The sequence below is a fragment of the Urocitellus parryii genome, chromosome 11 (assembly GCF_045843805.1).
Source record: "Urocitellus parryii isolate mUroPar1 chromosome 11, mUroPar1.hap1, whole genome shotgun sequence".
Classification (NCBI taxonomy): Eukaryota; Metazoa; Chordata; class Mammalia; order Rodentia; family Sciuridae; genus Urocitellus; species Urocitellus parryii.
In genome coordinates this window covers 106,490,012-106,513,237 of record NC_135541.1, presented here as the reverse complement: position 1 = coordinate 106,513,237, position 23,226 = coordinate 106,490,012, and the positions used below count along the sequence as shown (strand labels likewise).

The window sequence follows — 23,226 nt, the reverse complement described above, 5'->3', positions numbered from 1 at the left end:
CGGCGGACACAACATCTTTGTTTGTATGTGGTGCTGAGGATCGAACCCGGGCCGCACGCATGCCAGGCGAGCGCTCTACCGCTTGAGCCACATCCCCAGCCCCTTATTTTTTTAATTTTTGAAACAAGGTCTGGCTAAGTTGCTTAGGGCCTTGCTAAATTGCTAAGGCCGACTTTGAACTTTCGATCCTCCTGCCTCAGCCTCCTGAGAGCAGAGGAGGCCCTATTATAATTGTAACTAGCCCAGCAGCCCTGGTATCAAATGACGTTGGTTGCTTTAGGACATATTCGTTGCAATGGTTGTTCTGGTAGGGTCTGACCCAGGGCAGTCTCAGAATCTCCTCTCCCTTTTATTACAAACCTAGGATACTTAAGACTCACCTGAGGAGCTTGTCAATAATTCAAACATCCAGGCCCCACATTGTGACCCTCCTGGGGAGAGCAGAGGCTGAGGCTGAGCATGCGCCTACTCCTGATACCAGTTCTTTTCAGCACCTTCTTAACCAGGCAAGCCCCACAAGATTGAGTTGCTTATAATTCAACAATTGCCAGCATGTAGTATACACCTGCCCCTGTGCTCAGTGGAGAGTAAAACATAAAATGCACACCAGGCCAAGGCCAGCAAGGCACCCCGGGACAACATTTAAGGGGCATTCCCTCTTTTTTTTTTTTTTTAACAATTAAGCCAACAGAAGTTTTTCAAATTTTATTTGCTTATTTTTATGTGGTGCTGAGGATCGAGCCCAGTGCCTCATGCATGCTAGGTGAGCACGCTGCCTCTGAGCCACAACCCCAGCCCCAAAGGGGCATTCCCTCTTGAGGCGTGCACCAACCCAAGAGTGAGCACCTGGTTTATTTTTGTACCTTGTTTGCCCCACCCTCATCCTGGTGAAACAGACCCAGGCCCCAATCGTCTGGAGGGGGGCAGCCTGAGGACAAGTGGGCATCTGCCATGTGAAAGGCTGGAACAAAATGATCAATAGAAGGAACAGAATGTTCTGGGGGCAGGAAAAACCCAGGTCCCCTTGAGGATCTGAAAGTCGGTGAGGCTGAGCACTGTAAGGAGAGCCATTGCCGGGGTGAGGCTAGACAGTCAGCCCAGTGGGGAGGGCCTTGGGGGTCTGGGGTTTTATTCCTCATACAAGGGGAAGCCGTTGGAGGGGTTTCTTTGGAATGGGGATTGGACCCAGGGGCACTTTGCCACTGAGCCACTCCCCAGCCTTTTTTCATTTTTTAAATTTTGAGACAGGGTCTCATTACGTTGCCTAGGTTGGTCCCAAACTTGCGATCCTCCTGCCTCAGCCTCCTGAATAGCTGGGGTTCCAGGCTGGTGCCACTGTGCCTGGCCTTTGGAGGGTTTTAAAGGGAAGTGTAATGCCATCCTTCTGACATTTTGGGGACATCACCTTGGCCCCTGTGTGGCGAATGGGGCAGGTGAAGGAAGAGAAGCAGGGAGATGGGTTAGGATGCAGTGCCTGCAGGCAGGTAGATACCCCTTCCGCTCCTTAGGGCAATGGAGATGGAAGTAGGTGGGGCACTGGAGATAGAATTTGGAGATAGAATTGGCAGAGCTTGGTGATGTTGGAACTCATTGTAAAGGAGAGAGGAAGGCGGGGTCCACCTGCTGTCTCATTTCTGGTTGAGCAGAGGGTGGAAGGGCCATTTACTGACTTGGGGAAAGTGAAAGGTGATAGTAAATGGAAGAGGGAAAGGTCACCTTGAGCCTCTGAGGCGTTTTTTTGCTCTGGGAGACCAACTGTGTGGCTATGTCATGCTGGATATGTGAGTCTGGAGCCTAGAAGAGAGGTCTATAAAGGGGCCATAAATGGGGAGTCATGAGCGTGGAGATGGGCATCAACATTATGGACGAGCAAGGAGAGAAGAGGGCCCAGGTCTGAGTCCTGATGAGCCCCTAGAGGAGGCTAGAGAGGTGGGAAGAAGGCCCAACGAAAGTTCAGCAAGACCAAGAGGTTCTGGAGTGTGGGGAATAGGAGTTGGGTAAGGAGCTAAATCTTCAGGGTATCCACCTCCAAGGAGACAAAGAAGCCAGAGTCACAGGCTCCACCATCCGTCATAATGAAGAACCCGTGGCAGAGCAGATTTGAGGTGAGGTCCCAGGCACTGGCCGCTCATGGAAGAATGCTTCAGGGTGCAGACTCTCTGGCTTGACCAGCTGTTGCCCCCAACTCTTCTAGAACGTCTCCAAACTCTGCTCTCCTCAGGCTCCCTTCTGCACCCTGGTGTCCCTCTCCACCCACGTTCTTAGAAGTCATTAGCCAACCGCCAGCGTGGTTCTGACTCATGGATATTTGCCCAAAAGTAATGGTGCATGTGAAAGACTAAACCTCTTTTCCAGGGCAGGTTCACAGAGGAGGGGCGGAGGAAGTCTCCCAAATAAAGCCATCCGGGTCCCCAAAGATGCTCAGATACAGAGAAATGTGCCTCCTGCTGATGGGCTTTAGTCTCTCTAGGGGTCCCCCAGGATCCAGCACAGCCTGGAGGATCTCCCCCTCCTCCCCCACTCCTCTGCTCCCCATGGACTGGAGGGCCCTTCTCCTCCAGGGTAGGTCCTAAGCTGTCCGTAGCCACACTGCTGGCCACAGCTGGGTGTGTGAGTTTGTTTAAGACACCTCAGTTCTGGTTCATCATTTATTCACGATGCACCGAGGCCTTTAGGGCAGAAAATCACTTGAGAGAAAAAGAAGGCGTGGAACTCAGAAGAAACACAGGCGGCCCCAGCCCTGCAGGAGCCCCAAGCCAGAACCACACAACAGACACATCCCGCCCTTCCACCCCAGCCACCCCCAGCATCCTGCTGGATCTCTGGAAGCCCAGGCCTGAGGAGGTTCAGGGAACCAATCCACAGTCACCCAGGCCCTGTGCTCACAGCAGGGAAGGAGCACCCACCTCCAAGGCTCCCCTCTCCCAGAAGAAAACGAATCCAGCCTCGGGGGTGCAGGGCCCGAGGGGCGGGCTGAGTGTCAGTCTCTGCTCCCCTCCACAGCAGGTCGCCAGATCCTGCTGATTTTCTCAATACGTCCTGTCTTTGTATTTGAGTGTGATCACACTTGTCCCCAGAACTGTCCAACCCAAGGGCAAAGGGAGCACACCTCCAAATGAGGGCAGGGAGTCAGGGGAGGTGACCTACCAAGAGGCAACAGGACAGCGGCCTAGAAAGGACAGTGTCGTTGTCCAGCATAGTCTGGGGCATGGAGAGGTGATTTCAGGCAGTGGGAAGAGCAGGGAGGAGCGTGGAGGGGAGAATGACCTCTTAGAGTTTGGGGAGAGGGACTCAGAGGCAGGATGGGGTACAGACTAAAAGTGGGGACTCCCGAGCCTGGCTTCACAGCTCAGCTCTGCCCTTCAGGAGCTTCGCATCTTGGGGCCAGTTGTGTCACCTCTTTGTGTCAAAAGTGTCTCTGTGTAAAAAGTGGAGAGGCTCCTAGTAACCATCTCATGAGGTTTTGTGAAGATTATATATATATATATATATATGTATATATGTATGCCTTAACGTGTAAAAACACTGAGAACCCATGGCACCTAGGAAGCACTCAGTGATTGTGAATGGTTGTCATGGCACCTGGGGTAGAGTGGTGGAAGGCCAGGGCTGACTCATGAAGAAGCTCGACTGCCCTTTGACTCAGTGGGTCCGTGGTTTTCAGGCCAAGTGCTAGAAGCTCCAAGGAAATAGGCTGAGGGATTGACGCAGGAGCTCGGGGTGCCCTTTCTCGGAGCCACTTTTCATCATTATATACATTTGGGCTCTGGGGGTGACACTTCATCGGAAGACCAGGTTGTCCAACTCCAAAACAAGAGTGAAATGGGGAGCCATGGAAGAATTTTGAGCAGGAGAGCAACCTCCTGACGCCAGCAGGCAGGCTGGATGGGAGGGGAAGGGCAGAGTTAGAAACAGCAGCGGTCAGGAGAGAGAGGGTAGAGGTCAGAGCTAAGGCAGCTCAGTGGGGAGGGAGAGGGAGGGCCCAGGGCCACCTAGAAGGGAGAGTGCACAGCTCGGTAGGTGACTGGATGTGGGGGCCGCAGAGCACGAGAACTTGAGGACCCTTCCACTCTTCCCTCTGCCATCCGCTCCTTCCAATCCTACTTAAGTCTCTAAACCGCTTCTACACCCGAGAGGGCTCTGCTTCTCACAGGGAATGAGAGCCAGAGGCCTTCAAGACTTCCCTTGTCCTCCCCCTTCTTATCTCTCCCTGGTCCTCATTCTTCACTGTAGCCAGGACCAAGCCACCTCCCCTTCCACACGGGTGCCAGGCCCTAGCGCTCCTTGCTGGCCCCTCTACCCACCACTGTCCCTTCTACTCTTGGCCGCCGTGTCCTCCTGATTTTTCGAAACCACTCTGCTAAAGTGGCCCTTCGCCTGGTTTGTGACCCTCACTGGTTCCCTTGGAGACTGTCTCGCTTTCCTTATTTTTGTCTCCCTCCCCCCAAAATACCAGCTCCTGGAGGGCAGGGACTCGGTCTCCTTATCAGGCCCACCTCTCCAGACTCACAGTCAGTTGATGCATAGGGAATGAGTGATGCGCACCCTCGTGGTCTCTGGCGTCAGGGACTGGATGGAAGGCCACAGTGTGGGCTGAGTGGGAAATGGAGAGTGGAGACAGTCTCCCATCACCTGCAGAAGGAAGGAAAAACACCTAAGTAAGGGCCACAAGGCCCTGCCCCTGTTCCCAGCCTCATCTGTCCCCATCCCATCCCCCACCCTGCCTTCTGTGCACATGGAGCCTGGCACGCTCCTGAACACTCCACACCCCTTCTGGGTCTGTATACACTGCTGATCTCTCTGCTGGAAATGCCCTGGCTCGCTTTTCTCTGCTAAAAAAGCTCCTTTCACTCACCCGTCTAGATCCTGTCACCTGTCAGGGCTCTGAGCAGCCTACCCTGATTCCCCTGGCAGAGTTTATTGTTCGTTCCTCTCTTCGTCCACATCTGGCCCACACCTCTATTATTATACTGATCAAACCAAACAGTAATTCTTACATCTATGCCTTTCTCTCCCCTGCCTTACCCCATGACCACAAGTTCCTTATAACAGTAATAATGATCATAACAGCAGCTGATACATTCTCAGTGCTTACTCTATGCCAAACACGTTGCACAAATTATTTCATTTAATCTTTGCAACAACCCTAAGAGGAAGGTCCTAGATTATTCCCATTTTGCAGGTTAGGAAACTAAGGCAATGAAAGGTTCAGTAGGTCACCCTGCTCATAGGAGTCACAGCTGGAAATTGGATCTAGGCCTGACCCCAAATCCATATTCACCCATCACTTCCCATGCATCAGGCACTGAGTTAGACATGAGAAGTAAAATGATGCATAGAATAGGATCCCAACCCCACCCTCAAAAGGCTCTAATAATTACAAACACAAGCATCCATCATATAACCCTCAAATTAATGTAAAAGGTAGGACTGGATCTTATGCAGAGAGGGGTGTTGCTGTGGGGGCTGATTCCCTGGCCCTGAGTGTCTGGCCTCCATGCTGAATCATCTCAGTACCCCAGCACCGAGACTAGAGCCTCCACAGAGGGGTTGCATACTGGATGTTTCTGTGCTCATCAGAGCCAAATTGGCTTCCACCCATTTCTCTTCCGGCCCCCCTGCCCCAAAGTAACTTAACAGCACTTCCTGCCCAGTGCTTCCAAGATCATTTTTAGGTCTCCTGTGACTTTTCTGAAAGTGTAGTGGATGCTCCTCTGCTGATGATGAGAGACTCAGACAAGTTGCTTAATGATTAAGAGACTAGAAGTGTTCTCTAAGAGATGGGGAAGCACTGTTCTTGCTTTGCTCAGCCTGGATTCCCAGGGCAGACTTGGGGGCATTGATACCACTCATCGCCTCTTTAGGAAGAAGCGTGGCTCGCCCTGGAGAACAGTAGGGCATCCAGGGACTGAAGGAATGAGAGCATTTGGATTTCAAAATGAAATTTCTAGATGCCTTGAGGAGGGCCACGGACACCAGTTGAGCACCATTGGCTGTCTCAGTTGATGGTGGTTAATGATGGATTTTCCAGTTTGCATCCTCAGTCCTCACGGTTGCCAGAAAATCATCTAGTACAACCCCTTTGTTTCATAGATTAAAGCTCAAAGATGTGAAATGACTTGGTCAAGGTCTCATGGCTAATTGGCGGCAGAGAGACTAAAAGTCAGGCTCTCTTGACTTGTGGCTCACTGCTTTTCCTGGGCAGCCAGCCCACAGATAGAATCCCCGCCCCTCATGCCTAGGGCTATGTAAGTGCATCAAGAAGAAAAATCTGTAACAGCTGGACAGGTGGGCAGCTCTGGTACCATCAAGAACAGTGCTGCAGTCAGTGGACCCTTCAGAATCTCTCTGCGCAGGCACCCTGGGCACTGCTCAGGAGCATGCCACTATTATAGGCAAGGATGTCAGGCAGACAGGCTGCCCTTGAGGACAGATGTCTCCTGGTTTTCCCTCCCCTGGCAGCAGACCCACCCTCTCCAAGCACTAGTCAAGACTTGAGGCCAGCTGCTGTGGAGCTCAGATCCCCTTCATCAGCCCCTAGGTGAGGAGTTAGGAGGGCCAAGCTGGTTTCTGCAGCTTTCTGGACTACAGTGACCTCTCCTGCACCGGGGAGCTCATTACCAGCCAGGGGCCCTAAGGCGGCCTCTCCGACAGCAGGTAGAGATGAAAGCAATAAGGTGTTGGCTGTTCTGCTGCCCCTGGTCACCCCTGGTTTTATTAAAGTCCAAGGTCTCAAACATTCCTAATGTGGATTAGAAGTCTGGTAAGGTATGTGGAATCTAGGGCTGAAACCCCCTGAGACAGAATGGGGCAGAGAGAGGGTCAGGTGAGGGCAGCCATTTGGGTTGAGCTGGGCTCAGCTTGCCAGAGAAGGAGGGTGGCCACCAGGAGATGCTGACTATCTCTGTTTGCTTAGCTCCCGTCTCTCTATTTACTCAAAATTAACCTATTTATTTTCCTTTATCAAATAACCCAGTCCTCTGCTGCCTGCTTGTTCAGGGGAACAGTCCCTCTTCAATCTACTGAGTCAAGAACAGCCAACTCGCCCTCAGGCCTGATAAGGCCAGTTCATCTAAAGCAGAAGCCCCAAGACTGGGCTTCAAGGGTCCTGGTCCCATTTCCTCTCTGCCTCCATGTCCCAGTAGGATCCTAGATCTGTCCCTTAGCTTGTATGGGCCCACAGATGGAAGGTGGAAGTCACTGTTGGATGCAGGGGGGCTCCACAGTGTACACAGACTCAGTACCCACATGTCCCTCAGGTGCCATGGTCCTAGAAGGAAGGAAAGCCCTGCAAAAAGAGTGTCTGTAAGCCCAAGCTCCTGGAAGGAGCCAGCCTTGAGAGCAATTCCTAGAGCCCCAGAAGGTTCCATTTACCCTGAAGGTCCACAAACAAACTAACTCAAACTCCCCAGTGGAGACAGGCTGTGAAAGTACAACTTAGCTTCTGTAGGATGGCGGTGGTGGGGACATGGTGACAGTAGCCTATTTACTCCCTCTCAGAGGGGCTGTAGCAGCTTCCAGAATTCTTCTCAGGGCCCTAACTTGATAGTAGCACTGATAGACAGAACTATTCTTGCCAGGGATCTTTTAGCTAAAATGGAATCCTCCCTTCCTGCAGGCAAATATGTAGCCACTCTTGTGTGCCGTTGGGTACCTCTGAAGCCAAAGTCAGAGTGAGGGGACTAGGGGCTGTGGCTCAGTGGTGGAGTGCTTGCCTAGCACATGTGAGGCACTGGGTTGGATCCTCAGCCCCACATACAAATAAATAAATAAATGATGGTATTGTGTCCATCTACAACTAAAAACAAAATACTTAAAAAAAGAGTAAGGCAAGAATCTTGTCCCAAAAGGGCCTCTCATCATTATATGCTGTGGGTGGGGGGCACAGATGCAGGTCAAAGGTGACTTGGTGGTTCCTGTGAGCTCTTTGGGGCAGAAAACACTGCAGGATGTGGGGGGAGATGCTCAATGCAAGCTGCACCCTGAGGCAGGGGCCCTGGGGGTAAACAACCCTGGGTCCCATAGCAGGCATAGATTGTCCAAGCAAAGAGGAGAGAGAGAGGCATTCTGGCAAAAGTAACCAAAGATACACCAACCATGTGGAGCAGAGAGCTGGCAGAGAGGGAGGAGAGAGAATCAGGTGAGGAGGTAAGATAGAGCCCAACTGTTGAGAGCCCCAAATGCAAGCGAAGAGGATGAGCCTTGATTCAGAAGCCAAATAAGGGAGCCACTGAGGGCATATGAGCAGTGGCATTGACACAAGAAAGTCTGGCACCAGAGCACTCACTGGCCATGCAACCTTGGGTGAGTCCCTTAACTTCACCAAACATTCATTTTCTCCCTCATGCAATGGGGATAATAAAGATACCTGCCTCATAGGGCTATGCTAAGACTCACAGAGAGAATTTAGCAAAGAACTTTGTAGAGTACCTGGCATGTGCTCAGTGGACAGTCCATTACTGGCTTAGCGAGTCTGAAAGGGCTTATGTGACTTTGGCCAGGCTCAAACCTCGGGGAACTTAAAAGGGAAATAAAGGGAGTTGGGCTTCTCTTTGTACCTTGTTTCTCTGTCAGAGATGGACCATTCAGTCAGATGCACCATCCCTGCCACAGGAGATCTGACCACGTTCCCACAACATTGGGGAATTCTTCTGTGTTTCCCTCCATTAACAAAGAGACTAGGGAGACAGGAGACGCACCTGAGGAATATGGGGGTCCTAGCACTTTCCCTGAACTGGCTACACACCCCTAAATTACATGAGTTAAGGGCGGGGTGGGGAGTGGGGAGGAATATATACTCTCCACAAAGCACCGTACCTTTGGCATTCAGCAAACATGAATGGATCATCCAACAATAACAAAAAAAGAGTGCTGCGTGGTCAAAGGGACATCTCAAGGTTACCTTGAGATGCACCCTAGTGAGCTGTCAGGGGCTCTGCTCATGGTGGAGTGTGAGGAGCGCTCTCGCAAGAGATGGGGCTCAGCTAGCCAGGCAAGGCTTTTCAACCTGAGTAAATGCAGGATGTAATGGCAACAATCCCTGCCTCCCAGAGCTACTGTGAACCTCAAAGGTGGAAAAGCATCATAGACAAGCTGCATAGGTGGTGGTCTTGGATCACTGGCTCTCTGGAGGTCAGGGGCATGTGTGCTGGCGCAGGTGACTGGCCCTGCTGGGGTATCCCTACTCTGGCTCCAGTCTGACCCGCCTCCTGGGGAACTGGGGGTAGTCACCTTCTGTCACTATGCCTGGAATTTGGGCAGGAGGATAGGTGGACAAAAGGCAAGTGTGGGGTTAGGGAAGGGTGGGTGCCAGCGCCACCTAGAGGGGAACTTTGGGATCACATGCCCTGGAAGGGGTTGGGTAGGGGGAGTCTTGGCTAATTCTCCAGGCTGGTGGGAACTCCAACAGTCTCCAATAGAGGGTGGTCCTTTGAGAGGGGAATGGACAAAACCACCCAACTTCTCTCCTGCTCAGAAGTCACCTCCTCAGGAAGGCCTTCCCTGGCTAAAATTACAACTGTAATCCCAACCTGGTCATTTCATATCCTCTTCTCTGCCTTACATTTTTTTTCCTTGATACTTTTGATTATCTAACTTATTTATTTACTTTTTAAAATTGTCCTTGGCCCTAATAAAATTCAAGCTCCACAAAGGCAGGGATTTTTTTTGTCTCTTTTGTTCTCTCCTGTATTCCCAGCACTCAGGTCAAGACCTAACACATAGTAGGTGCTTAATAAATATTGTTGAATGAATGTATGAATAAACACAAACCCTGAGCTCCACTTCTTCAAACCTAGTTCTGGGAGCCCTATGGGAGCAAACATCTCTGTAGCTTGCAGTTCCAAGTCAACTTTACCCCATTTCAGTAAATGGGGAACAGGAAAAGGAAGCAGTCTGTCAGAGTGCTATCTAATACAACAGATGGACATGCTTGCCGTCGTTCTAGGAAGATATTAAAACTTCTAGGGAGGGGAGTTCTGTTTTCTCAGAAACTTCCAGGGATCCCCAGCCATGATGATTCTTGGGACAGGAGAAGCAGCGGAGTGTGTGTTCCTTGCTGGGTTTATTTTTGAAGGATGATCACATTTAAGGAAAAAGGTCAAGCCCGGGATGACAAGGGTACATCTCCTTGGTTGGCAGCATGTCCCAAGCAGGGTGTCAGTTCCTTTTAAGTCCACACTAAGACTTGAAGTTAGAGAGCTGGGTATGTTTCCGGAAAGTTGGGGATTGGCAAAGAATGACCAAGCTGAGGAGCAGAGGCAGAAAAGAATTGCAGATCTGCTAGGAGAGGAGCCACCCGATGGCTAGAGCTTGATCCCATCCAGGACACTACCACAGCCACTAGCCTCGACCCTGGATGGGCATGAAGTCAAGGGGATCAGAGATGGGAAAGGGTGAGCTGGAGAACTAGAATGGACCATCCAGGGCGGCTACAGTCAAGGGGTGCCCACAAGGCAAGTCAGACCAAAGCAGAATGGGAAGGACTGGGACCAGAATCTGATCAAAAGCCAGAGAGAAGCTGGGCACATGTTGACACCTGCCTCTCATCCCAGCTAATCAGGAGACTGAGACAGGAGAATAGCAAGTTTGAAGCCAGCCTCAGAAACTTAGGAAGACCCTGCCTCAAAATTTTAAAAGAAGTGAGAAATAATATTGAAGGGGGCAAATTCTATTGAAAGAGCAATATTATTATTTTGTACCCAGTTACTCCTAGCATGGAGGCTAGTCCCTTGGGTCTTGAGCACATGGCCCTGTGACTCCAAGAGTTTTCTCCTGGGCCCCAGAGTGCCCCATGGCCCCTGCACAGGGAGAAAGCCCATGTGTGCCTCTCACCTGCCTTCTTGTCTGCTTCTTTGCAGGAAAGCGTGGACTTGGGAGAGATCATGTTCTCCCTCTGCTACCTGCCCACGGCTGGCAGGCTAACCCTCACGGTGATCAAATGTCGCAACCTCAAGGCGATGGACATCACAGGCTATTCAGGTACCTCTCTTACTCATGTGGCCTACCATGCAACCTCCCCAAATCCAGACATTAAGATTTGGTTGAGCGTTCAGGAAGAAAGAGCAAGACCTGTGCTATTCTTAGACTAGGAGCACCAGCTCAGGAGGCAAAGACCTGCATCCACTTCTGTCCCTTCTTTTCTGTGTAAAGGCTGTGGTTTCTGTGTTAGTTTTCCTTCACTGTGACAAAATACCTGAGAAAAAAATCAACTTAAAGGAGGGAAGGTGGGGCTAGGGGTACCTGAGTGATGGAGCCTCTGCTTAACATGTGCAGGATCTTGGATTCAATCCTCAGCATTGAAAATAATTCATAAATAAAAGATTGATTTGGGCTCACAGTTCCAGAGGTTTCAATCCTTGTTCTCTGGGCCCTATTTTTTTGGTCTGTGGCAGCATGGGACCTCATGGTGGGAGCACAAGGCAGAGGCCTGTTCACCTCATAGAAGCAAAGAGAGAGGAAGAAGAGGGGCCAGGGTCTTAATATCCCTTCAAGGGCATGGCCCCAATAACCCAACTTCCCTCCACCAGCCCCTACCTCCTGAAGGTCTCCACTACCTCCTGTTAGTGCTATAGGCTGAGGACCAAGCCATCAACAAATTGGCCTTTAAGGGCCATTCAAGATCCAAATTATTGCAGTTTCCTAATCTGAAAAGCGAGTTAATCCACGTGAACGTTTAGCCTTGTGCCTGACACATCATGAGCACTCAGTAGAGACGAGCTATTACCACCATTCTCTCTCTTAGAGGAAGGAGAGAGAATCCGAAGGAAATATATAGGAGACAAAGTAAAGACAATCTTCACAGTTTATATGAGGCCCCAGGACTTCAAGAAGGGTTTTGTCAAGTTTGTGCAAATGTTTGCAGGCCCACACAGGCCTAGGGCAGCAGCCCTGTGTACTGAGTCAAAGGAGCAAATCCACTGAAAAGCAAAGCACATTTTTATCTGAGCTTTTCCTGCAGGGCTCCCAGCCTCAGCCTCAACACCAAGGGAGCTGAGCTCCAGCAGAATAGAAATACAGTGCCATGCCAGCAACGCAGGAGAGGCTTGTTTGAAACAACTGCAGAGACCTGCAGGCTGGACATGGCTTGATCCTCCATGATTCCACAAGTGTAGAATTAATTCTACAGGTGGTCGTAGAAGGTATTTGCACTTGGAGATAACGAAGAAGCAGCTTGAGGCCTGGGAACCTCCTTCTCCATCAGCTCGAATTGCCCCCAGGAGTAAGAGAGATAAAGCCTCCCAAACAACAGCTCAAGCTCAATGGTTTGTAGAATGTTCTGGACATTTAGGACAGCAAATGGGGGGAACGTCTCAGTTTGTTTCCCTAGACCTCTCCAAGAGGCCCTTCTAATGATTCCAATTAAGAGTGTAAAACCACTCAGGAGACAACTCTGAACTTGGCTGGGAATGTATGGAAAAGTTTTCCTTTGTATTTGTTGATTACTTATTCTCCAGAAGACTCCTAGGTATAACCACATTTGCCATACAGGGGAGAAGGTCCTGCTGAAAATACCTGGGGCAAAGAGCAACCTCGTGAAGGTGGAAGAAGATGAGCTATCAGGCCTAGGAAACTGTGGTTTTAGGAAAGAGTGGTCAGGAAATATTAATTCAGTATAACCTGCATTTATTTACTACACCTCCTCTTCCGTCTCTCTTACTGGCAATTGAGCCCAGTTGCTTTCTACCACTGAGCTGCATCCCCAGCCCTTTTTATTTTTTATATTGAAACAGGGTCTCTCTAAGTTGCTGAGACTGGCCTCTAATTTATGATCCTCTTGCCTCAGCCTCCCCATGTACCTGGGATTAGGGGCATATGCCACTGCACCCGGTTTATTTACTGCACCTTTGAACCTCTGGGGAGACTCTGCTTCAGCCTCCAATTGTCTCTGTGGTACCCTTCACCAGGCCAAAAGCCCCCCAAGGAGACCCCATCCCCCCAACCTCCTCTATCCACCAAAGCTGCTGACACACATCAGGACACAGTGAAGAGCTTAGGGAACCTTTGCTGACATGCAGAAAATTCTCAGGCAGCAGTAAGTCAGCTTCCCTCAAAATACAGCCAATGTCGATTTCATTTTAATACCGAAATAAGTGTGTGCTGGGGACAGAAATTCACTAAGGACTCTTGGGGCTCCGGAGGGAAATAGGATTTTGCTGTCCTGGTCCTCACACTATCTTCTCTGGTATAATTAAAGTGATGTGCAAGAGAGAGAGAGAGGGAGGGCCCATAGTAAAGCCATGGGTAATCACAAAGACTGTTCCGGATCAGAGGGTTTGGGGCGAGAGGTATTTTTATGCCAAGTTCTAACATCCCTCTCACAATTATCCCTCTTCTCTACTGGGTTTTGAAATCTGGTATTAAATCTCAGCTGGATTCTGAAAAGGTAGGGGTCCTCTTTGCCTCAGAGATGTCTATTTTGTTCACCCATGTAAGTAAGTTTGTGGAACATAGGAAACATTCATTAAATACAGATTAGTGAATGAACGAGCGAACGAGGGTGGCACTGGGCATGTGTGGGTGCCAGGGGCCTCTCAGACTAGATTTCCTGTTTTCAAGGATGAGTTTGACGTTGCCTTCAGCCGATCCAACATCAGTTTGATGTTGGACTGATCTGGGGAGTGAATGGAGTTTATTAATTGCCTGTTCCAGACATACATGGCATTGACCTCTAAAACCAAGGATCTTTCTGTTTTTCTTGATCTAAAATCCCTGAATCAATTCTCTAAACCCTTCTGCTAGGACCATAGCAATTAAAACTGTACAAAATAATGAAGAAGGACCAGCATGCTGCAAACGGTTGGGGAAGAGAGTCAACCCTCTCATCCGTGCCACAGCTGGTCTGCGCCGCTTAGAATCTAGGGGTCAAAAATGTGAGAGCTTTGAAATCAGACCTGGCTTCAATTCTGAAGCCATTTCCTTCATCCCCCTAAGCCTCACTTTTCCTATTGATGAAATGGAGATTTGATGATAAATATTTCATAGGGTTGATATGAAGTTTAAAGGAACCTGATAGGTATACAACTCTTAGCAGAGTGCCCAGCACATTCCAGATACTGGATTCTGGTAGCTTCTGTGACAAGGAGGTTGAAATGCACTGCTGGTCTTTGTGCCCCCTCAATCCGCTGCAGAGAGGGACAGGCCTCACATATCACCAGAGGCCAGCATTCCACTAGACACCATAAACTTTTGTCTGGGAGATCCCTGGGGAACAGTCATCTCCGCTCAGCCTTGTGAGAGTGTTGGTTCCTGCGAGGAAATATGTTCACTGAATTATAAATTGGATATGCCTTGTAGGGATGAGCAGAGTTGGGGAGGGGTGCTGAGGCATGGGCCCAGCGGCCCATGGGACAAGTAGCTCTGCCTATATTTTTTCCAAGCCTCGTGACATGAACATTTGCTCTTGAGTGGGAGTATATGAAATCAGGTACAACAGAGGAAAGGGCAAACTCATGCCTGAAGACACTTTCTAAAGCTCTGCGCTTCCTGAAGACGTTCAGGTCTCAGGGCCAGCTCTTCTCACCTGTCTGCTAGGACCTGAGCAGTGTCCTGGGGCATGTCCATGGAGAATGGAGCCCGTGAGCCAGAATGCTGTCTCCTGTGGGTTCATTCCTCTCCTCCCTGTTTACTGAAAAATCCCTCTGAGAGGGGGCCCTTGCAAATGTGTACTCAGAGACAGCAGGTTGATTGAATTCCTCATGGTCTCCCCAGTTCCTCCATAAACTTAAGTGTCCCCGTGGTTAAGGCACAGCTGCCACTGTCACGTTGGTTAGTCAGCAGCTTATTTACATGTCTACAGAATAACATTAAGGCTTAGAGCTTCTGGTCGGGTGCTGCGGTTTCTCTAGTCTTCACCATGGGTAGGCACCTCATCTGCCCCTGAATGAAGCCAGGGAGCCTGAGGGCCGAGTGGGTCTTGGCTGCCCAGGAGATAGAACCGTGCATCTCTGAATCACAGAGCCAGGGAGCGGCTGCCTTGACTAGCACCTCCTGACAGATTCACATGAGCCCTGGCTGCTGGGCATAAAGGGTGTCTTGGCACATCAGCATCTCAACAGCTATTATTACCTGTGAGTCACCCTCTTGTTTCGTGAGCTGTGCAACATAAATACTAATTATGACGGTGACCAAGACACCTGTGCTATGAGACACAATAGGTGTCACTTCATTTGGATGAGTAGAAAATTTCAGGGTAGAGTGATGACCATGAAATACCTATTCAGAAAACGAACAAAGAGACAGGATCAGGAGGCACATGGAAGTTTAGTAAAAAAAGACGTCTCTTTGCAGGATGGAGAGCATCCAAGATCCCACTGAGAAATGAAATGTCAACCAGCTGCCCTGAGTCTCAGGAGACCACCTCACTCCCTCCCCTGGCCAAAGCTCCCTCCCCTTCTACTGTTCAGAAGTTGGCAGGAAATGGCTTCCAGGGAAGCAGAAAGCAGGGCCACTTCCTCCTTCTTGATGCCCAATGGCAATGAGATTATTGGGACCCTGGGACCCAAAATCATGTTGTCAGGTGGGGAGGACGTGAGAGGCATGGCGATTGTCGATGTTCATTGCACTCTGACATGTGGCTCTTTCTTGGCCATCTTTGAGTTCTATTTTTACCCTCTTTATCCTTTGGTTAATAATGTTGGCAAAGAGAAGAGAGAGAGAGAGACACACACACACAAACACACACTCCATAGACTCCATATAGGTGAAAGAAACAGTGCTTTTGTCAGCTTCAACAGCCTTTTGAGCCAGCCAGCCATTGTGGGACTGAGATTCAGGGCTAGGAACTGCACACCCCTGGGCAAGTGTCCTGTCTGAATTGGGGCTGGCTTCCCTATTAGTGAAAGCCCATTAGGCAGTCTCCCATGAATACCCAGGTAGCTAAAGATTCTGTTTATTAAGCACAGAGCCTCCTCAGAGACAGGTGCACTACATAAATACAAGGTGGTTTAATTATTTCAACAACCTACCGATACCATCTGAGGAGCAGCAGCAGGTCTAGTGCCTCTGCTGCAAATGATGTTTGAGGACATCTGTTGAACACATTCCCTTCCCTTTGCACTGCCCCCATTGGCACAGATCCCTACGTCAAAGTGTCCCTGCTTTGTGATGGGCGGAGGCTGAAGAAGAAGAAAACAACCATAAAGAAGAACACTCTCAATCCTGTCTACAATGAGGCCATCATCTTTGACATTCCCCCAGAAAACATGGATCAAGTCAGCCTGCTCATCTCAGTGATGGATTACGATCGGTAGGTTCCAGTCCCAGAGGGACACGATCCCCTGCCCCCTCGCCCCCACTCCAAGGCAGCATAGGGCTCCTTGACCTTGGACCTGTGGTTCAGATCTCAGATGCTCATTGGCTTCCACTCTGGCTCCACCTACGAAGGGCACAGGAATTTGAGAAAGAGTGCAGACTCCCCCTTAGCAAAAGTCTCCAGCCTCCTCTCCCAGCTGCTCTGTTTCCATTGATGAGGCAACTTTACCAGTCAGCATCCCCTGAATTCACCATTCTTATTGGTCCATCTGGCACCAAGTCCTACCTACCATGTGTCCTTTAGAATACCTTTCTGTCCTCTCCACATCTGTGACTGCTACCACTCTCACTCCAGGATAGCAGCTATTCAACCTCCATTCCTCCCTTCCCCGATCCAACAAACAGACTAAGGACACACCTTCCTGGACACTTTCTTCCTGGTCCTGCCCTTTTCAAGATCCATCAATGGCTCCTGTTGTCCATAATCTTGACCCAGCATATCCATCCCACCTGACCTCCCCTTCGTTGAATTTATTTCTCCTCTACTGTTTCTCCTGCTTTCCCATCAAGACTGGCTCAAAAACACTTTCCAACTACTCCAGCCCCCCATGATCCCTTCTGTCCAGATGTTACTTTAGCTGGAGGCAGAAACCATGCAATAAACCCTCTGTCCTGGGTTTTTAGCTCAAGTTCTCAGGCATGCTAGGTGCTTCATGAACAGACTTGAGTGATGATTCACGTTCTTCCTGAGTGAATCAATCACACCCCACCCCTGGGGACATGGAGAAATGATGCTCAGAGCAGGTTGATTTATTTCCAAGATGTCTCCAGAGAGGCTGTAGGATGCTGGTTAAGTCAAATAAAGGAAGAGACAAACTCTCCCAGTTTCCAGAGTCGGGCCACCTGCAACTGTGTCCTGAGATTCCAAACAAGTTTATAAGCTTTTGTTCATCTCTCCGTGTGCAACGCTCAGCTGAGGAGGTCAGGCAAAGTCTCCCAGACACTGATACCCCGAGGCCCCGCCAGGCATCCGTTTCAGAATTTGATGCACTGGGCCGAGTGGCACCTGGAGGGACTTTCCTTTCTGACAGCGTGTCTTATAGCCAATGTTGGGACCTATGCTTCTCCCGCAGAGTGGGTCACAATGAGATCATAGGAGTCTGTCGTGTGGGGATCAATGCTGAAGGTCTGGGCAGGGACCACTGGAACGAGATGCTGGCCTACCCACGGAAGCCCATCGCACACTGGCACTCCTTGGTGGAAGTAAAGAAATCCTTCAAAGAGGTGGGTGAGGTCACCTGGTCCCTGGCATGTTTGCTGCATGGCAGTGTGGGCTGGAGAATGGCAGTTGGCTGCTGCGCCTCCCTCAGCCTTTGGTGGGAAGGGGGCATGGGGGCCACATGCTTCTCACCCAGTGCGTAACACATTTTAGACCGGGAAAGAAGGCGGAGGCTGCCTGGCAAACAGCCCTGACATCAGCCGTTTGAAAGCAACAGTGAGTTCTTAATGGAAAATAAAAACTTTGAAGAAGACTTCCCAGCAGGCCACTGTGCCAGGCCTAAAAAGCCTTCACCAAGCTGGTGGGCCAAGAGAGTCCTTTAGGAGAGAGCCCCGAGGGGTTGAGATCAGAACTTGGCAAGAAGTTCTACCTCTGTGGGAACAGTGAGTTCCCTGGGGCTCCAGCCCGGCAGTCACTTGGCAGTCTTCACAGACTGGCTGGAGAGGTGGCCGTAGAGCAGATTTCTTCCTCTCGTGAAGGTGGGTTCTCACCATTGTGGGGGGCAGGAGTGTGGCCTCAAGGTGTCACACACTTTCTGGCTGAAGCTGGATTCCATCAAAGCCGTGGACTGGGCGTCCTGAGACTTGGGCTTCCATCTTGGCCCCTCCTGATGACTTGCTGTACCATCTGTAGCCTGCCACTCTGCCTCAGCTACCAAGAAAATGTCCCTTTGAGTAATGCCCCATCTCCATCCACCAGACCCCACCAACTTAAGATCCTTTGATCTGTCACTCTGGTGACCTGCTTTTTTTTCCCAATTGGCTTGGGATATGGGGGTGACCAGGCCAGTCTGGAAGCTCATTTTTTAATATCGTACACTCCAGTATCTCCAAGAAAGCCGGGAGTTTATTCTCTCATCTTAACAGGCTTCGACCCTACTAAGTCCAGAGAGCTGTACAAAATTGGAAAACTTTAAAGCTTTATCCCTTCCATCCTATGATTCCCTCAATTTAAAAGCAAACTCACCTTAAATACAGTCACCCCCTCCCACGACGCTGATATAGAAAAGGTAGGCGTGGAAAAACCCGGGGGACCTGCCGGCTTCCTTTGCTTCTCAGGGTGGACAAATCATTTCCACCTGCTTTACAGCAGTAGGAAGTATGCCCGGAGAGACTGGGAGCTGAGGGAACTGGGCCCAAGGAAACTCGTGGGAGATGGTGGCTTCCCAGGAGCCAGGCCCATTGACTGACCTCTCCAGGTAGCCTGTGCTTTGTGAAGCTCCTGACCTATGGCCTGTAAGGCAGCATCAAGGACTCAGGCATAGATCCAAGTTCCTGTCAGTGGAGGCCTTGGGTTTCTGTCTTGATTTTCCCACAGCTATGGAGCATTAATGAGGCCAGACTCTCTGTCTGCAGCTACCCTAAGGTAGCCCTCCCCTCTCTTCCAGGAGGGCCTCCCTGCAGTGGGAGTAAGGTACCCACCACCAGCCACAGGGGGCGCTATTGGGCAGAACCCTAGGCAACCTGATGACAATCTAGGCCCTCACTAAGGGCAGTGTGGATTCAACCCGGGAAGTGGCCATGATAACCCGCCCCCACATCTTGTGGAAATATTTAGGAATAGAATAAGCGTACTAAACTGTTTAGAGTGGCTTAGGGGCAGGGCATGGAATGCAGCTAACACACCTCTGGAGCAGACCCCTTGCAGCTAACCCCCTTCCCCATCTTTGCTTTTTAGGGAAACGTTGACCCACTGGGCCCAGGAGCCCACAGGTTGCACTGTGACTGACTTTCTCACCTCCACACTCTGTGATTCCCATAATCCATCAGGCTTACCAGGCTGGGTCTACCCTTGGCAAAGGAAGTAACTGGTCAGAGCAGCAGCTGGAGCAGGGGTGTAGGGTACCACCCAGGTGCCAGAACTGGGCCCCCGAATAACAATGAATACAACCTAATTAAGTCAAATAATTGAATCCAAGTTCTGTTTCTTTGAGAACTCTGACTCACTAGTCCAGACTACAAAAGAAAGAAAGATAATGTAGAATCAAGCCCTTGAAAATGAATATTTGATGAGACAGTAAGAGGCAAGTAGCAGTATATGGAAAACGAAAAGAGAATAAATTGATTCAGATCCTTTGGGTTCATTTTTTTTTTTTTCTTGACCTCACTCGCTGTGCGCCTGAGTCTGCCCCTCCCCCCCGCTATCCTACCATTTTCTGCTCAGCTGATCATTTCTCTGTATAAAGAAGCAAAAAAATGACATTCATCTCGGCAACTTAGGATAGCAATAGTATGTATTTGTATAGAATTTTCACTGACGCTTTTAGCACCCACGGTTTTACATATCTTTGTAAAAATGCATCTAAACCCCACCAGGCTGATATTAAGTGAACCTCTGGGGTTCACGTGAAGCTTTGAGCTTGAACATACATCTTCTCAGTCACCTTGAGAGCTCCCACTCTGCCTTCTTTTTGGTTCTGTTCTGGCCATTGAGCAAGAGCCTTGTTCCTGAAACTTAGGTCTCCTATTTGTATAATCCATAAAGAAATCTTCTCCAGCTCCCGGGAAGATAAATGGCATCGTATCGGTAAGCACTCCATATTTATCTTGCACCTTTCTCAGCAGAGCCTCAAGTGTTGTGATCATTTTTTTCTTTTTACTTTTTTTTTTTTTTATTAATGAGAACAGAGGACACCATACTTACGTGCTGGTTTGGTGCTTAAAATAAGGTTGAGGGGAAACAAATTAACTGAAAAGGTATTTTTCCCTGCTGGGATCTCTCATGAATAAAAATTCATTAAGCCACAATGAGCGCCCTTCCCCAGCTGCAGCGCCAGCCCCTTCCCTCCCAGCACTCCTGCCAACGTTTGTGTGTGTGTGTGTGTGTGTTGTCACCACACACAGGGCCTGGTTGACCAGTGACTTTCTCCAAGGTGCTTTATCAGGAAGGCCAATTTCAGATCATCTGCCAGAGATTTTAGATCTCTGCTGGAATGTGATCCTTTTCAGAACAAAAGACCCTCCCCCTGGAACAATAACTTTCCCGCCTGGAGGGGACAGGTTCTGTGCTATTTCAGAGCCATCTCCATAAGCCTGGGAACCATTCACCTTTCCATTGTCCATGAGCCTCATCTCCTCCCTTTGTTTATCTTCATAGGCGAAATCAGGGACTAGCAGGAGAGCCAGTGTTCCTTCTTCATTTGTTCTGGATAAACAATTATGCTCTGTGTGACTATTCTTTGGGCTGTTATATAAGGGGGAAAAGGTATTCTGAGTAGCCATTTCCTGTTTTCTCCTCTGACCTGGCCTATCAATCAGATTGTTTAAGTAGCAAGCTCACCCAGGGGAGAAGCCAGTAATTACAATGTACCTTTCACCGACATTAAAGGTTGGAACAGGAAAAAAGAAAAAAAAAAAATCCAACTCCTAAAATGAAGGTCTGCTAAATGAAAGCATTAGTGGTCGTCTTCTGTCACTTTCTGGTTAAGAAACACTTGAGTCAGAAGTCACAGTGGGCTCAACAACCAGGCATTTATTTATCTAAAATATCTCACCAGGGAAACCCTCGGTTGTGATTTCATTCACGTGGATGCTGCAAAGCAGAGAGACTACCACCTGGAGTTAGGAGTAAGTACCTGGTGTGGACCCAAGGAGGTTAGGTTTCTTATTACATTTTGTGTCTCCTTCCCCTAGTACAGCCACGTGCTAAGACAGAGGCAGGATGAAGGGGAAAGAGCACCCAGTTGGGAGTGAGGAGACCTGGTTTCAGGTCCTCGCTCTGCCCTAACTGTCTACCTCCTGACACTACCTGTGTCTTTGTTCTCTTATTTGCAAGAACAAAAGGGTTAGCCTGGAAGATCTCCTAAGCCTGTGTCCATTCTGACGTGCTGAGATTGCTCAGGTCTAGGTCATGTCATGGTGGCCAGCGATACCTGATTGTCCGGTGCTTGGTTAGTTGTAAAGACCTTCAGGTTGGCCTGTAAAGGGAGCACTAAGGAACCCATGCAGAACAGGGCTCAGAGAAGAACAACGCAGACTGTCCCTAGGACTGGGGTCATGGAGGTAGTGCCTCAGGTCTGGTCTCCCCTCAGCTTTGTGAGTTTCCCACTTAGTCTTCCTGGCGTGGCTCAGCTCTGCCTAGAGACAGCCATGTTGAGTAGGGAACTGTATCCTCCACCAGTCACCTCCAGAGGTCCCCAAATGCATGGTTATAACCTCTACTCAGCCCTGTCACTCCACAATGGAGACCCCCTAAGCTCATGAGAAGAAGGAGGTTCAAGGCTGCCCTTGGGGTTCAGAAGACCATCTTGACCACTTACTAAAATCCCTCCCTAGAGCCGGGTCTCATAGGCATTAAGAGAGTATTCTGTCCCCTAAGCCCACGAAAGGGCGAGTGAGCAGGGGACACTGACTCACTCTGAAGTTTCACCACCCCGAGACAGGTCAAGAATATTCATGGGGTCCGATCCTTGCCTGGGAGACATGGCTACGGCTATGACTGGCTTTTCCATCTGAAGGGTTGAATGGCCCAAGGCCCAGGTCCATTCTCCCTCAGCCCTCCTTCACTCCATGACACCTCATTGCATCACCCACTTCCACAGAAGGGTAGAGCCAGGCTGAGAGGAGGCCATCCGGGAGTCAGGGAGCTGGGGAGGAGAAAGGGTTTAGAGGGGCCCAAAGGGGAAAGGGTCCCTGTCCTCACACCTCCTACCGCTTCATAAGCCCGGTGTGAATGCTCGTAGGAAACAAAAGGCCAAAGAAGAGAGCCCAAGACCGAAGCAATATCAGGCTTTTTTCTTCTTTTTTCTTTTGCTGTACTAACAGCTCCCAGACAAATTGCTAATAATTCATGATCGTGGGTTCTTGGCAGTAATGCCACACTCTGCAGACTGCCTCTTTCGCTGCTAACATAATCTGATTTTCAGTGTGAAAAATGGCTGAAGCACTCAGAAATGGTCCAGTGGTAGCACCTTATTCTCACTCACACACACACACACACACACACACACACTCTACACACACTCTACATTGTAAAGAGAGCCGAAGTTACTTCTGCAGTAGTCTTTTTTCTTTTTCCTTTCCTTTTTTTTTTTTTCTTAATCAAGTATTCCAAACTAGAAGCTGTAAGCTGTTTTCCTTATGTTTTTGCATGGCTGACAGCAAAATTCCAGAAAGCTTACTGAAAAGCTGGGGAAGGTGAATTCAGTGCATGGGCCAGTTAAGTTTTGGAAGTTACAACGTGAATTCCCTTGGCGATCAGTAACTGGCGCTTTTTCTCCTCCCCACAGTGGCAGGGCAGAGCTGCCAGCTTCGACAGCGAGAGCTCATGCCCGTCTCCAAAACCACCTCCGACGCCATGAGCCGCGAGGCCGAGCCACACCAATGGGACTCAGCAACGTTCTTTTCGCACTTGTTCAGCCGTCTAAATGCAGTGTTGTGCAACCGCGGTGCGCAGTGGCCCTCCGCCGCTCCAGAGTCTTAACTGCTCCTGTGTGTAGGTCAAGGCCGAGACACTTGTGTGGTCAGATCTGTCTTAGTCTTTTTCTGTCTCCCAGGTGATGTTTTTGTGGTTTTCACTTTGTAGGGGTCTGCTGTCAAGAAAAGAAGAAAACAAAAATCAAAACAAAACAAAAATCAATAAGGGGAGGGAAAAAAAAAAAAAAAAAAGGTTGGAGAGCCCAGAAGTCAGTTCTGTAAAATGCAATGTAAAATAGTAGTGGTCTTTGCAGGAGAGGTAGATTGAGTTTTTAAAGATTT

General features: G+C 49.6%; 1 protein-coding gene across 4 annotated transcripts in view; it reads left to right on the top strand.

Annotated features, from left to right (window-relative positions):
* Syt6 (synaptotagmin 6) overlaps window positions 1–22,829 on the top strand; it is a 57,825-nt gene extending 34,996 nt beyond the window's left edge. The window contains exons 4-7 of one of the 4 annotated variants that reach the window (XM_026394174.2): window positions 10,860–10,980; window positions 16,075–16,246; window positions 17,385–17,535; window positions 22,758–22,829. In XM_026394174.2, the coding sequence (XP_026249959.2) occupies window positions 10,860–10,980; window positions 16,075–16,246; window positions 17,385–17,535; window positions 22,758–22,829 (516 nt within the window). Of the gene's footprint in view, window positions 1–10,859; window positions 10,981–16,074; window positions 16,247–17,384; window positions 17,536–21,026; window positions 21,045–22,757 lie in introns of those variants that run through there. The other 3 variants (XM_026394177.2, XM_077791422.1, XM_026394176.2) reach the window with 3 other exon arrangements.
* The last annotated feature ends 397 nt before the right edge of the window (window positions 22,830–23,226 follow it).